Below are 16509 nucleotides of genomic sequence, written 5' to 3'. Positions count from 1 at the left end.
ATACATAACTTTCATACCCATGTCCATGAAACCAAGACACATGATTTAAACCCGTGGTGCAATTTGGACTACCAATAAATCTAATCACCTGGAAAACGATTTTTGATGTTACCGAATCTTCTAAAATCATAAAGAAAAAGAGAGAGTGAGACTGGTTGAAGAGAGAGAGTGTCAAGTGGATGATATTCCCAAACATACTAGAGTAGTAATAATAGTGACAAGAACAAAAATTGCGATTAATACTAAGTAGAGAGTAGTGTACTTAAATAAAATTTCAATAACATGATTTTACTATCTCGAATCCGAACCCCTTTGGACGGCTCAAAAAGCACAAGAATCAAAAACCAAAGGATACTCCGAACTCTTACAAAAAGAACTCTCACCTCTCAAAATAAAGCAAAAAATACTCTTAATAACAACATTTCCAGACTGGATTATCCAGTTATAGAAACATTGTTTCTCATAATTAAAACATACTTAGATAGTACTACTAAACAAAAATCCTAACTGCAAAACTCATAAGCATGCTATATTGAAAGAAGCCGCCCCTCCATTGATCCCATCAATCGGCATCGGCTCCTCCACCGGCTCATCGATCCACGACAGCACGTCGCCACAGGCCTCCTCCAAGTTGAAATCGAAATCAAAATCCGGCAAAGCGCTTCCCTGATCATCGTCACCAAAATCAAAATCCGGCAATGCACTTCCCCGATCACCGTCATCAAATCCAAAAATCGGGAAATCATCGTCGTTGAAGTCATCCAAACACGGCACGAAGCTGTCGCCCGCGAGGAAGTTCTCGAGCTCCGTATCCAAATCAATCTGATCCAATCCTCCCAATAATCCCTCATTCAGCAAATTAAATTCCTCACTCTTCTCATTCTCAACCACAGCATCCTCACTCTTGCAATCGAGGACCCAAGACGTTGTCGAGCCGACATCCGCCACAGCCGGCGTCGCAGACGAGGAGCTCGTCTGCGAAGCAACGCTACCGCTGCTCGAACCCTCGGACACGCAGATGAAATCATCTTTCCGGAGCTTCTTCCCGATGTGCTCAGCGCCGTTGCTCATCGCCTCAAACTCCATCCGCTTCATCTCATAAGCTCTAGAAGCTTCCTCAGCCGAATCGAAGGTCCCCAGCCAGACCCGTTTGTGCTGAAACGGGTCGCGGATTTCCGCAGCCCATTTCCCCCATTTGCGTTGCCGCACGCCTCTGTATTTTCCAGTAGTGGGATTCTGCGGAGTCTCGGAAATTGCCCTCTTCTTCTTCGAGCATTTCTCGAGATTGCCGGAGCTCTGGGATTCACAAACCTTCGGGTTCGGGTTCGGATTCACCACGACTTCATGAACAAAGCGCTTGACTCTCCTATCTCTCTCCACCTCCTCTCTCTCATCGTCGGATGAGTCAGTGGCATCCGGGTCATTGTAAATGATCCGGATCTTCCTAATCTGCTTAACGGGTTGGGGTCGGACCTTCGCTTTTCCGGTCAACAAAGATTCGACGTTGAACAAAACTGGCTCTGCCATCTCTCTCATAGTAACAAACAAATCAATAACCCCTCTAAAAATCAAATCTTTACCCCAAAAATGAACAAATCAATCAACCAAAAATCCCTAATTCAAGAATCGAAGCGTTGGATTCCTCACGTTAATCGATTTATCAACCGGTTTATGTGAAATCCCCCAAAACAAACAACTCCAGTACAAGTCCTGCAACACCAAAAATAAATACATTTAGACACGTTTTGAAACCCCCAAAAAATAAATTAAGCTATAAAGAGGAAAGGGGGATTGATTTTACCCACCGTTTGGGCCTCAAACGCATCGAAACAGTCGGGAAGAAAGAGAGGTCGCTCTGCTGAATCGAACAGCAGAGGGTTTTTCGCATGCGACGAGCACAAGTCAAAAAGGGAATCGATGAGAAACAGAGCTTGAACAGAGCTCCACACACAAAACCCAAATCAAAACTTGCCGACATAAAATCTCTTGTCCAAGCCGCCGTACCTAAAAAGCTTTCGCCTTTTTCTTCACACCGCTTCAGGAAAAAAAGAATTTAACCAAAACGAGAGGGGAAAAAATTCTATCAGCAATAGATTCAGAGAGTGAAGATAAGAGTGATAAGTGATGAAAAGGGGTTGTGAATAAATGGTTAAGATTACTTGGACAGGCTATTAGAACGTGACAAAGATTGAATTCTTGTGTGAAGGGTTTTGCAGAATTTGAAGAGAAACCTCCTGTGTGTGTAATGCCAGTGCGTGTAAATATAGAGTGGGAAAAGTAGTGAGGACAAAATTGGGATTTTTATTTTTCTAATCTTTAATTTGTTATTAGTACTAACAAAATCACCAACCATCAATTGACTGACGCAAATCTCAAGAAAAATGGAAAGAAACAAGAAATATGAAAACAAAGACCGTAAAAACAACCTCTGTGTTGGCATCGAATTTCTAAAACAAATTGAAATAAATGGTATTTTTGCCTACCAGCTTTGTTTTTCTTCCTGTATCGCAAAGATTGTCGCTTTCTCCTCACTGTTTGCTCTGTGTGAAGAAAAACTTTTTCACTTTTACACTGTTTTCTATGCGGTCAAAATGGAGTGGGTGGAGTGGTGTATTTATAGATGTACGTAGAGATAGGGGTATATACGTATTTTTATACATGGATGGGGATGTGCATACACATAGCATGATCATACTCATCATGCCATAGTTGGTAAGAGATTCCTATTCAATCGGCTGATACACCGCCTTACCTTTCGCAGCGCGTGATCTCACAGGGCTATTCGATTTACTTTTTCTTCGAGTGTGTTACACGCGCGAGTAACGCAGCGAATCGGCAACGTAAGCGTTTCTGACTTCTGCGAGTGGATGACAGCTCATCTCCTTTGCGGTGCGATTTTAGGGCCGTTGATGGGGCTTAATTACGCATGTGCCACTGTGATACTTGGAAACCAAGTAAGTTACTCTATTTGGAAATTAAATCTTTTATTATAGGTTATTATAATATTTTAGCGGAGTATCTTGTTATTCTGTTTTTATTTATTGATGAAGGATTCCCGTATCTTATTCCCAAATTTGGCGTATTAATTTATACGGTTTCATTAAAATTACGGTAAGTAATAAATTATTATTTGGATTTTCATGAAATAAAATCTCAGTAACAGCAAATCATTCATAGAAAACGACTTATTTTGAATTATTGGCGATGGAAATAATAAGAAATGTTCTTATTTTGAATTATTCTATAGGGTTTTACGGGATACGTTAACATCTATTGGCAACAAATCTAGAGAGTTGTAAGGTTTATTCGTATGAACAAATATTCTGTCAAAGCTAGAAAAATAAATTATTTATTTAGATTATGAATATCTATGCATAGAAATAGATGGAATATGATAAAAACTTATATTCGGAATAGTTTTGCATTTATTATGAAGAAAATAATATTCGTTGATATTGCATTCAACAATATATTTATTAAATATAATTGTGAACTTTGGGAAGTTGGATCCAAATTCCACATGCAATATGGTTTGACGACCAAGTGTTTACTTTTATTAATTATAATCAAAGGTTGGTTCGCCCGTCTTATTCATTGTCGTCTTCTATTTCATTTTTCTAATTCTTTTTGTCAAAATTATAATCTTGTCTAGGGGCGAAGAATAGACACCAAAATCTCGTTATATTAATTAATATTTTGATTAATTAAATCTCACTTCACTTCATATCTTAAAAATTAATAATTTCATCTGAGGTAGTCGGCCACTTGTGTATATCATGTCCGTCAACACTAGATTTTATTTTATTTATATTGGGTGCCTTGGATCTTGGCATGCTGCCAATCTCTGAAATTATAAATAAATGAGCCATGTTTCCTGCAAAATATTAATAAGGCAATATACATTTGATATATGTATACACACGTAAACCTGTTATTATATGGAGTAAGCTCTGTTCTGTGTAAGTGTGTTTCTAATACAACAAGTTTAAAAAATTAGTAGTACTAGTATTATTTTGCATTAAAAAACTACTAATGGAAATAGAAAAGGCCAAACACTATTTCAATATGACTGTCCTGTTAAAATCAGTTACATTAGACATGAGTAGTGGAGAATCATTCGTTTTTGGTCACTTTGAATAGATTTCCTTCATTCACTATTTATGCCACTATTTGACTCATATTAGTCTTCCACAAATATGCATCCCTTGGATATAACATGAATAAGGTAGTTTCAACATTTAAAAGTTGAAATAGTTTTAAGTATAACTAACGGGGCGAACACTAAATTTGGTTTTCACGTGAGCTGAATAAATACTTGCGTATTCGAATAGTTAATTTTTATGGAGGCTAAAACCCTTGTTTTGGCTTGTGTACGGCACTACTCACATCTTTTATCGTTAATTATTCATGTAACACACAATTCTTACTGACTATTTAATCACATAGTAAGTAGTACTCCCTCCGTCCCAAGATAAGTGACATGTATTCCTTTTAGGGGTGTCCCACTATAAGTGACTTATTTCCATTTTTAGCAAAAAGTCATATCTCTTATTTTATACTCCAACCTACTTTATTCCCTCTTCTCTCCTCTACTTTTCCCTCTCTCTACTTTACTCTCTCCACTTTAACTTATTTAAATACCATTCCTTAAATCCTGTGCCAAAAAAAAGTAGGTCACTTATCTTGGGACGGAGGGAGTATTATTAAATATGAATCGACACATGCAACATCAATTTAAACACCACTCAAGTGCATATGCTCAATATTTACATAAGTTTTTGAACGTATATATCAATTAAAGTTTTGTAATTATGTTATGATTTGTATTCTTTATTTATCAAAAAAACAAAAGAATTTTATCCCAGTAGACATTTTCAATCCCCCCTCAATTTGCTTTGAATCTGATTTCTGGGTAAGAATATAGGCACCGAAAGTCTTCTATATATGTTCATCATAAGTAAAGCCAAGTAGTATTATCATTACTCCCTTCAGAATTAGTAATAGAATTAAGGCTGAAATTAAGACCAAATGAATGCTAATAGTAGTATCAATTATGGAGCAGAACTCTCTCGGTCCCATTTGTAGTATCCGAAAATCTATTTAAGATTCTTATTTATGATGTTTCAAATCTAATAAAAGTAATAAAGACCTTTTATTTTATAATCACAAAAACGGTACTATTAGTACTAGTGTACCATAATATTAGAAAAATTGGGTAGTTATAATTGTGACATAGGGAATATGAATCATAAACACTCACACACATACTAAATATAGTGCATTAATTCCACTTACCTAATGTATTTCTTAATATTATCATTCTTATTCACAAAGAATATATACACATTACTCCTACTATTATCATTCTTATCACATACTCAAATAAATGGCATAGGACGGTAGGAGCGTCCTCTTCCACTAATTACTATATTAGGTTAATAATTAGTAACACTTACGACAAATAAAGCAAAATTATAATTATAATGATCACTTAACTAAATCGATAAAAGTCCACGTTCTTGTGGGTCAATTCGATATTCAGAGGCACACCAAACTCATTTATTTATCGATCAACTCCACGCCGGATCTTCCACACCCAAAATAAATAAATTAAATACAAATTCCCCAAAAATGAACACGTAAAATAAACTAATGACACTACCACGCACGCATCACGTGAGCCTGCTCTCTGCGTGACCAGCAGTGCGGAGTGACAAAATCGAGCGAGTCAAAAACTGCCACGTCATCCCCCGCCGCACCCAGAATCCGTACCCTTTCCACTACAGTAGCGACACTACTTAAAAAAAGCGGGAAGGAGCACGGTGCCCTTTCCTTGGTCACGTGATCGTGTATCCATAAATGCATTTAATAATTTTTTAAGATGAGGGTCAGTAGGTCACGTGACACTGGGATTGTACGTGTATTCATACGTTTCTAATTTATTTATGCGTACGTACACCTTTTTGACTATGTAGTAGTGTAGGTACTTCATTGCCGGTAAAAAAAAAACTATTAATAATGCTTTTACTAGAAATTAAACGTAAAAAAATAGGTATTGGGTCGGACAAATAATAATAACATCGTATTGAAAGCGTTGCAGCCATTATTATGTCACGTATAATTACAAAACAGCCACTGATGTCTCATAATGTTGTTGTAAGCATCACTCTTGCCGTTCCCCTATTTTTCTAGTATAATTTTTTTATATTTTAAATCTTATCCACCATTATTTATCAAGAAAAACAGTCTAAATTCCAACTCAGCGAGAACAAAATAAATTCCCTGGCCCCTGAATTATTTCAGTTTCGCAGCTGTTTCGCATCATTTTGCGTGATGCAGAATTTTCTCTTGTTTTCACTCTAAATTTATGGTGGAATTTGGAAAATGTATACTACTAATATGAACCCAAAGTAAATAGATGCATGAATTTCGTAACATGCATTTTTCTATTTATAAAAGTTAAAAGCTGTTGATTTATAAAAAAAAGAAATGTTCCATTTAAAGTGAAATGCCCAAAAATAAAAGAATAGGGCGTTCCAACTTACAACATTTTTGACATTTTCCTTTAATCCGCTCTTTGTTTTCTAATTTCTATTCGTGTACTATATGGTTTTCTTTCATCATAATTGAAAACAAAGTGCAGTACTATTATTTACAACTAGAGTAACCAAATCAGAATAGATTTTTAGTTAAGCTGTAATGCAGTTGAAGTGGTCACATATCACATGCTTAACATTTTTCCTGTATTAGACAAAGTAACCAAATCCGATTAGGTAACGATATATAATTAGGTCTCTATATAACGTTTGGAATTGGGCCCTATATTTCAAAAACCCAAACAAATTAGCAATCTAGTAAGTCAAATACTCTTGGGACATATTCAAGTGTGAACAATTGTGACCTTATTAGTATTTAATATAATAATATCATATAAACAACGAACAATCAAATTTAAAAATATATTAAATTAAATTTAAATATACTCTTAAATTTATTAAATTAGAGTTATATCAACCTATAATTAGTAGTAGTACTCCCTGTATCCATAAAAAAACCCACTACTGCATGCACATACATAACGCATAATTAAGTGATGTATGGCCATGCATGGTGATGAGGAGTTCAAGTAAGATACGCAATTGAAGGAGAAAAGGGCGCCGAAAAAGGGAGGTTGCTTCGTCTTCCCGCCAAATACGCCGCCGCCTGGCCCCCGCCCTTTTTTCCCGCCAAGAAAAACATTAGCAGCTGACACGTCAACAAGTAGACACGTGATCAACGACGCATTCATTACACCTACTTATTCTACTCCATTTATTTTATTCAATATAGTAGTACTACTACTACAACTCCCAACAGTCAATTCTAGTCAACTTATTTGGTTTTCCCATAAAAGTATAATTATACGTCAATTTTATTGATTGATTTAACATTTTATAAATTCTTATTAGACATTCATATAATCACAAGTAGTTACTCTATATTTTTTTATAAAAATTAGAACAAAAAGGATAAAATTTGAAAGTGTTCTTTGTCAATACTCCCTTCATTACTATGGAGATAAAACTTTTCGTCATGGAGATTAAGAAAAATTTGTGTTAAGTGAGTTAAGTAAAGAGAAAATAAAGTGAAAAATTAAAATAAAAGGTACAGAGATGAATAAAGAAAAAAGTAAGAGAGAGTAAAGCAGTACGAAAGAAGAAAGAAAAAAGTAAGAGAGAGTAAAACAATATGAAAAAATATGTTACTTTTACTGAAAAGGAAAATGACTCTATTACTATGGAACTTATCAAAATGACAAAATGGCTCTATTATTATGAAATTGAGGGAGTAGTTTTTATTGATTATAAATTGGATTGCCAATTTGTCATCGACTTATTTCGTGAAATATTCCCAAATATATTGGTAGGAAATTGCGAGATCAGAATCTGGTAAATGCAGTAATAGCGTCAAATCCCATTTTAAAGCAAATTTGTCGATAATTTGCGGTCAAAATGTAGTACTCGACGAAGTATGACTAGTACATTTAGATCCGAATCCAGTTCTTGATTTGCATAAATTAATTGCTGATTACCCGGGATTATTTATCACTATGATACTAAAAATTAAGTGATAATCTTATACAAGAATATCATATTACTGACTGAATATCATACTAAATTAACTTAATATCATACTAAATTAACTGAATATCATATTACTGGAATGATTTACAAGAATACCTGACTCGTGATTACTAGAAATCGCATGACCTTTTCAAGTTCCAACCTCATACAAGTTTTTTTTTTTTTTTATGATTTACTAATACATCAAAATAAAACATTATTTTTTCAGGATTTTTTATTATCAATTACTCCTTCCGTCCCACACTAAATGGAGCATTTCTAATTCAACACGAGATTTATATAATGTTGTTTTATGTGTATAATGGACAAAATAAAGTAAGAGAGAAAAAAAATAGAGAGAGTGATATTTTTATATTTAGAAGTTAGAACTGTGTCATTTAGAATGAGACATCCAAAAAAAGAAACTGTTTCACTATGAGTGGAATGAAGGGAGTATATTTTTTTTAAATAATGCTACATAATTAATTTAAGATATTATGAATCACTCCTTCCTTTCCACTCTAATCAGAGTATTTTTATTTTGGTATTAAATTTTATGCATTTTTTTTAGTCGGGTAAAACGAATAAAATAATAGGGAGAATAAACTAAAAATAATGAAGTTTTCTGTTTTAAAAATGTATAACTTAGAGTGGGACAGAGTGATACATTTTTAGCTACTACTAGTATTTAGTTGGTGAATTGTACAAACAACCCAATGATCAATTTCCATTTTAATTCCCTTTCAAATTTTACATTTCTAGTGGCAATCTATTGTCGAGATGTGATCGAACCTTTTACTATGATGTGGACAATGCAAAATCTAAGCTACGGGGACATGAAAAGTGGTTGGTTAACATCCATGGTTCTAGCCAATGCTAATTATGAGCAATGATGATAATTTGAGATCCAATAAAGTTCACATTTTACAGTTAAATAATGAGACTGCTTTTCAATTTATATTCTTCAACAAATTATTGCATCTCCCTTTTTTGTGCAGTGTAGAAAAATAAAGCTATATATCATGGAGCATGCTGGCATTGCTTTGGAATGAAGCGTTTTTGTTGGATTTAGTTTTGTAGGAGTATAAAATATAAATGCACCTTTAGCTCGTGAAATATAAAAAAGAACTCACGAAATATAAAATAAAATATCAGCTTGATATCATCCACGTTCTCTTGTTGTATTAATTATTTTGGTTTAAATTAATTATTTTTGGTTATTTTTTAAATCCAAACTAGTACTATAAGTTTAAAACTATATTACTACTCCCATTTATATTAAAGTTAACCAGTGGTCCCATTTGTTTATTTATGCGCAATCTTTATGTTATTTATTTGGAATATGGAAATGTACAAAAATCTTCTTAATGGCTTTGTTTTTTTAAAATTTCAAAATGATCTAAATTCTAAAATGTACAAAGTGCAAAGTCCTTATATTTCTTAAGAGTTTATTGACCAAGAACCGCAAATATACATATACATATAGTAAAAGTTGAGACCATTTTTGTAGTTTATTCTTTGTATAAGTTGAGACCATGTAGTTTATTCTTTATACTCTATTTACAAATACTCCTAAATAAGCATATGCCCATCTCCCCTGCACTTTAACTAAAGCTTAAATAATTCTGATATATGAATCATTTCGAAATGATTTTTTTTGCCACTTCTTAGTTTTCTTGCTTTTCAAATACTACTCCTACATATTATCACCCATATAACTAATTAGTATACTATAAAACAGCCCGATTCTTTTACTAAGACTAGAGTAAAATCCTGATTGCATTAAATAATTGAAAATGAATAAATCCAAAATTTGTATTCAAAATTTCAATTAAAAAAATGTTGTACTAGCAAACATTGAAACATAGAATAGTGAGAAGCACCCATGCTTTTTAATACTTACAAAAAATATCATGAAAAATGCAGGGCAGATGCATTCAGAAGGTGGTCAGGTTAAGTGAATTTGACTGAGCATATGGGCTTTTCGAATTTTCATTCATTCCTCTATCTTTATGCGTTTGCGGACCCACATAAGAAATTCCTTTCAAAATATAAATAAATTTGTAGTATATTTAAATTCCAATGGGATCCATTTTTGTTAAATTCTTCAAGGGATGCTCATCCCTTTCAGTAGACCCATTCTACAGATTCTGTAAGCTCATGAATAAGAAAATTGTTTTGTAAGGACATATAAGTACCCTTCGTCGCACTTTTCTATTTTGGGACATCTCATACTTAAATTTCTTATTTCATTTATTTTACTACTTATAAGAGATTTTGTAGATTATAATAAGCAATTAAAAGAATTATATTAGAATATAAATATTTTTGTAGAAAAGTCAAGAAAAAATGATTTTGTCAATTATTACAATATCACTTTTATAAAATGTGAATATACAAAATTTCCAACGCTACATTAATTGCGGATGTGTTGACATTGATGAGGTGAACAAGAAATTCACATTTAGATAGGCCTATTTATGAACGACTTCCTCAAAATTTATTTTCATTAAATATTTTTTCTCCGCATATTTATAGTAGACAGTTTAAATCATAAAGAAGGCAAACAACACCATTGTATTTGTCGGTGCTACGAAGATTAAAAAATATAGGGAATAAGAGTAAAATTGGTACTATTAGTATGTCAAAAACTCTTCAGTTTCATCTCTATTAAATGTATGCTAAAACAAGTAAAGTCCAACTTTTGCACCTTCACATTTACTTCTTTTCTTGTCCGATCCTTTTGTTTCTTAGTGGAGTATTTTTTGGTTACAATTCACACACTCTATGACTCTATATTCTCTAATGTACTCCTATATAGTTTAAACTCTCAACTTATTAGTCTGAGAAGAATTGTCTTACTAATTACTAGTAGTAGTTTTTTTTAACTTACATGTACATTTAATTATCATTTGCTAGCTTAGCTTTCTGTTTTTTTTTTTGGTTTTTTTTTTTTGTTTTTGCTTTTGCTTTATTATCAGTTTTACCTTTTATTTTGTAGTAATAAAAAATGAATTTAATAGAAAATTATCATAACATAATATACTAGGAAGAATAATAGTAGTACTTTTTCCGTCCCTATAAATGAGACGTATTCCTTTTTAAGCCGTCCCACTATAAATAAGACATTTCCTTTTTTTAGTAAAAAAAATAACACTATATTTCTCTTACTTTATCTTTGTTCCTACTTTTTTTTCTCTATTTTGTTTCACTGCCAAAAGAGAGTATCTCACATGAAATGTGACTGAGGAAGTACTATGTAGTCGAGGGACTGCAAGGGAAAATTATTGAATGAAATGAATTATCTAAGAACAAAAACATGGAGTACTAGAAACTTAAAAAAAATTGAACTTACTTAAAATTTGGGCTTAAATTGTTAAGTCCATAGTCAACAAATAATTTTAAAGAGATACTTTTCCAAAGTATGGTGACACTTGACAGAAACAGCAATTAATTTTTGTGTGTTGAATCTCACTGGAGAAATTTAAAGAGATTTAATCGAATTCAAACAATCTCAAACCGCATCATAAAATTGAGCAAACAATGACCAGAACTTCCAATTTCCCTCAAACATTAAGGTACATCATTGCTCTTCCACCACAAGATAAAAATCACTCCTGGAAGTAGAGGGATGAACAAACTTTTTATGCCATCACCTCATCGTTCACAAATCACAATAACATTAAAAAAAAGGAAATAGCAGCAAAATAAACAATGATCTTTTTCATGCTTAGTTTCCCATCTTCCACGATACAACAAACTTCTTCCCAATAGACAATTCCAACCCTTTAATCTCCACCATCACATGCTTCATCTCATCTTCTCTCTCTTCAATTTCTTCATCCATAATTTCATGTTCGATTGAGCTCATTTCAACCTTCGAATCATCAACAATAATTGCATTCCCATCATGTTCAATTGCAACTCCTTTGCCAATCCCTTTTAGTCCTAAAACAATCAGTTTCTCAACATACCACCCTTTCTCTACCGCAAATTCGCCCTCTCGAACATCGGACCACACCTTCACCGCACCCTGATTCACGTGTGCATAGAATTCAACGTACGTGGATTGGCCATTCCCAAGCCCCATCACGGGATTCTCGTCATTGTCCACAAAGAGATCCCCCCTGGCCTCCCCCTCCGCAGTCCCCAGCGGGAGGGAGACCACTAGGGTATAAGGCGTGGCCCGAGCCTCCTTCGAGACCAGCCCGCCCCTCTGCATCGGTATAATCTTGTTTTGGTACAAGTGCACATTGATCACATGCAAGGGCGCGTCGAGGGCGCGGTAATGTGACATTTTCGACACGACAACCTTAGTCATATCAAAAATATCGTACCACGTGCCGGGCGGGAACAGAGCATGCACTTTTGTCTTTTTTTTCTGCAAAATAGGGGACACCATCAACCCGGACCCGAGCAAGAACTGCGTGCTTAGCCCGTACGTCAGTGTCTCGTTCGGGAACGAGAAGAACAACGGCCTCGCGATCGGAGCTCCCGTCACGTGCGCCTCATAGCTCAACGTGTAGATATACGGAAGCAACTTGTACCGCATACCTAACGCCCTCCTTGCGGACACCGCCACGGATTTCCATTGGTAAAGCTCCTGCCTCGGCGAGTAAAAATTCGCGTGATCCCTAGAGAAGGGGTAAAATGCCCCGAGCTCGATCCAGCGATTACAGAGCTCCTCGGTTGGGGCAGGGTAAAACCCGCAAATATCCGCCCCGACCATTGGAATCCCAAATATACCAAAATTCAACATCGTTGAAATCGAGTACTTCAAATCTAGCCATGTCCCTTGATTGTCCCCCGTCCAGTGTGCAGCGTACTGGCCCGACCCCACGTACGTTGACCTGGACAGAATAAATGGGCGCTTTCCACCAGGAAGCGCCCGTAGCCCTTTATAAGTCGCAATCGTGTGCGAAAACCCATACAAGCTATGAGCATCATACTCCAACACTCCATTGTAATGATATGCACTCGTAGCTATAGTCTTGTACCCGATCGGAACCGATGTGCCGGACGCGTTGATTTTATACGGCGGATCATCCCATCTCGTGGCCGTCACGTTCTTGCAATCGAGGCAGCATATCCAGCCCGGCCCAGTCCCATTCGGGCAGATCCGGCCCACCGGAATCTGGCACAGCCCGTTGCAAAAATTGGACACCTCGTTCATGTCGATCCAAAGGCCGTCGACAGGGACGAGCTCGTGGAAGCGGCGTATCTCGTCGCCCCACCAGTGGACCGTCTTGGGATTGAGGAAGTCAGGGAAGTTGACGGCGCCCGGCCAGACTTGAGCTAAGAAGGGCTTGCCTTTGTACTTGATGAAGACGTCGGAAGCGAGGCCGCGGGTGTAGACGCCGTAGGAGGTGTTGACGCCAATGCCGGGGTCGATGATGACGATGTACTTCATGCCGCGGGCGTGGATCTTTTCCAAGAAGTGGAGGAGCTTGGGGCGGGGGTAGTTCTTGGGGTTGAGGGTGAAGTCTTTGTGGCCGTCCATGTGGTCGTCGTCGTTCCAGATCACGTCCAGGGGGATTCGGGCCTTCTTGTATCGCTCCACCACGTCTTCCACCACCGAGAGGTTGTGGTACCCCCACCGGCATTGGTGGAACCCTGTCCGTTCAAGCACAGCTCATTACTCTATCATTTTATCATTATACAAACATCAAAATCTATACTACTCCACTATTCAAATCTTGAATTGTGAATTTGAAATTACAGGATCAATCATCAATGTGTGATTTGCAATAATGTTAGTATTAATCAAATTAGAAATGTTAAAAGTTGGATATTTGGAGAGAAGCAGGGGAGGGCCTTGGTGGTTTGTCTAATTAATGTGAAATGGAGTGATGCTTTTTAATGTTTCGTGGCCTACTGTTAATGTCCTCCACCGAATATGTAAATGGGGTTGTAAAATACAGCTTTTATATATAAATGGGTGTTCAACTTGTTTCTAAGTGGGCCTTGAATTGCTCACGGGCTGATTAGCACCATGTGCAGCCTTGTTAACCAAAATTGGGTATTTTATTGTGTCCCACTGTTTTTTTTTCTTCTCATTTTTAGCTTTCATTTTTGTACATTGATTTTAAGATAGTTAGCCCGGGTTCACTAATCTAGAATTTAAAGTTAATTTTATGTTTATTTTCTATTTTCAAAAATTAATTATGGATTACTAGGATTAATTAATCAAAACTTATGGTAGATAACTTTTCTAAGTGTTGATTTTTACCTCTATAATTCATTATATAGACCCTCTACAATCTCATCACGTGACTCAGAACTTTTTAGGTACGGATAATATAAAATGTGTTTTTTCATATCTGTAAATTATAATAACCCTACTTATTGTGGCGCCTAGATTTTGTCCATTATAAATGGGACAAGAAAAAAGGGGTTTTGAGGCTTGCTAAATGGAGCAAGGGAATGATATTATAGCTACTTTTGTAGGAGTACTAGATATTTACAACATAGTAAAACAAATAAGCGGCTAAAGTAGTAGTAGTACTTACAATTATCAAAGCTTTTAGTACTAGAATTTAGAAATGCATGCTAGCCTAATAAAGTGATAAATATAATTATGAAATAGAAGCATTAAAATGGCCGTAGTATACACATCTAAATTAAGTAAAATGTTAAAAAATAACAGGCCGCTGCCCGCCTACCTGTTTTTATGAATACCTAACTAACAGTAATTCCTAACTAAATTTTGTTATAAATGAGAGTCGAAATTAAATCCAAAATTGCTAGCTATGATTATAATTCCTATCTAATGCAATCCAACAATAAAGCCGCATTATTGCACGACATTTTGATTTTAAAGCTCAATTTATTTACTCCATAGTTTTAACATAATTCGAGAAAATGCTCCAATTATAGAACTAATTTAGATAATAATGAGGAAGCCAATTCATTATTTAAGAGCGAGGTATAGAAAAAATTACCGAAAGCCCAGTAAGGCATGGCGGCCGGGCGGCCAATCAACGCCGTGTACTGATCAACCACCGCCAGCGGCGACGCTCCGGCGAAGAAGTAAAGATCAACCACACCACCAATCACTTTATACGTCAACGAATCCCCTCTGTAGAACACATCCATCCCATTACTATTGAGCAGCAAAACGCCGTGCGCCGCCGCAACGCCGCCGCGATTCCTCAAATCCATATACACGGGGTGCGATCCGTACAAGTCGGTATTGAGATTAATCGCCGATACATCCGTCGTGTACAGAGTGTAGGGATCGTTAGGGACGATCTTGATTCCCCGCGGCTGCGTGTTCTCCCCCAGACCGTACAAAGAGGCGTCTTTGGGCAGCTTCGTCGAGATTTCGATGTACTGGTCTTTGAAGACGAGGTCGCTGTAAGGGTCCGCGGGCAAGGAGGCCGTGTCGAAGAGGGTTTCGCCGCTGGATTTTCTTGTTATGGAGAAGCTGAAAGGGTCGGTTTTGTAAGAGAAGATTAGCTCATTTCCGGCGTAGTCGGATGGCTTGTGTGATTGCACACCAAGTGTTTGTTTAAATGCCGGAACGGTTTGTCGTGGTAGAAGATCGTACGGAACCTCCCACCTTTTCTTCTCCGCGTCAGTTATGTGAACCCGCAAACGATTCTCCGTTTCATGCCTGCAAAACCCAAAATTGGCACTCTTATATTTACATGCAATTAGTACTTTTTTCTAAGTTTGAGAGCTTACTTGACATAGAGGTGGAGGAGGGGAATGTCGGCGCCGTAGATGTAGTTTTTGTGGATGACTTGAAGGAGGCCGAGGAGGCCGCCGTCGGGAGATTCTTGGACGGAGATCAAGCGGTAGCCTCTGCCGATTTTCGTTGCAGATGATAGAATGAAGAAGAGAGAAAAACATGTAAGCAGAGATGAGAGTGGCATGATTGAGAATTTTGGGAGTGAAGGAAAACTGAGAAGCGGGAGTGAGATTTTTATAATGGGTGAGAAATTGGGAAGAAGTACAGTGTGGTATGGAGAGGTTTGACATAAGCATGTGGCTATCTAGTTAGTTTGGGTCCCCCAGAAATTCAGACTGTTTTCTGGGATATTTGGTCCCATCTCCATGTTTCAGTAATGGCATGTTTATCTCAAAGCTTGAGTTATGTCTTGTTTTCTTCTTCGACTCATATTTTCTTTTGTAATTACAACAGTTTAGAGACTGCACTGTATTGAACTCTGACATAGTACTACTTATACTATTATTGTTCCTCTTCTAGGAAGAAAAAAAAAGCTAGAAATTAAAACATAAAATTTGGTGAAATTATGTTCAATTTTACAACTTTAAAAAAATAGACAATTATTAGTATATCATAATTTTAACATTTTTTCTCAACCGGAATAAGGTACAGTACGATATGACAAACGAAAAATACGAAAAATGTTACGTGAATAAAACATTAAACATTCTGTTT

The 16509-nt window shown here is 36.2% G+C and overlaps 2 protein-coding genes across 3 annotated transcripts; both read right to left on the bottom strand.

Moving 5' to 3' along the window:
- Window positions 1–259: 259 nt before the first annotated feature.
- LOC125190806 (ethylene-responsive transcription factor ERF118-like) lies at window positions 260–2502 on the bottom strand. Of its 2 annotated transcripts, none has more exons than XM_048088210.1 (3): window positions 2484–2502; window positions 1806–2035; window positions 260–1710 (listed from the first exon to the last, which is right to left on the bottom strand). In XM_048088210.1, the coding sequence occupies exon 3, from the start codon at window positions 1534–1536 to the stop codon at window positions 517–519; it is 1020 nt and encodes a 339-aa protein (XP_047944167.1). In that variant the 5' UTR covers window positions 1537–1710; window positions 1806–2035; window positions 2484–2502; the 3' UTR covers window positions 260–516. The 2 variants fall into 2 exon arrangements, with proteins under 2 accessions (XP_047944167.1, XP_047944166.1); XM_048088209.1 differs by lacking the exon at window positions 2484–2502 and adding an exon at window positions 2160–2275.
- A 9103-nt stretch (window positions 2503–11605) lies between these two features.
- LOC125188760 (alpha-xylosidase 1-like) lies at window positions 11606–16026 on the bottom strand. The gene is made up of 3 exons (XM_048085808.1): window positions 15789–16026; window positions 15044–15717; window positions 11606–13715 (listed from the first exon to the last, which is right to left on the bottom strand). Exons 1-3 carry the CDS (start codon window positions 15977–15979, stop codon window positions 11833–11835), a joined length of 2748 nt encoding a protein of 915 aa, XP_047941765.1. The 5' UTR covers window positions 15980–16026; the 3' UTR covers window positions 11606–11832.
- Window positions 16027–16509: the final 483 nt, after the last annotated feature.

Source organism: Salvia hispanica, chromosome 5 (genome assembly GCF_023119035.1).
Source record: "Salvia hispanica cultivar TCC Black 2014 chromosome 5, UniMelb_Shisp_WGS_1.0, whole genome shotgun sequence".
NCBI classification, from domain to species: Eukaryota; Viridiplantae; Streptophyta; class Magnoliopsida; order Lamiales; family Lamiaceae; genus Salvia; species Salvia hispanica.
The sequence above is the reverse complement of the archived record's forward strand: the minus strand, read 5'-3'. Positions and strand labels throughout refer to the sequence as shown.

Coding starts and splice junctions, on each gene's coding strand:
- LOC125190806 (XM_048088210.1), bottom strand. CDS start 1,536: ATGAGAGAGATGGCAGAGCCAGTTTTGTTCAACGTCGAATCTTTGTTG.
- LOC125188760 (XM_048085808.1), bottom strand. CDS start 15,979: ATGCCACTCTCATCTCTGCTTACATGTTTTTCTCTCTTCTTCATTCTA. Junction 15,718..15,788: donor CTCCTCCACCTCTATGTCAA/GTAAGCTCTCAA, acceptor TGGGTTTTGCAG/GCATGAAACGGAGAATCGTT. Junction 13,716..15,043: donor CATGCCTTACTGGGCTTTCG/GTAATTTTTTCT, acceptor TTGAACGGACAG/GGTTCCACCAATGCCGGTGG.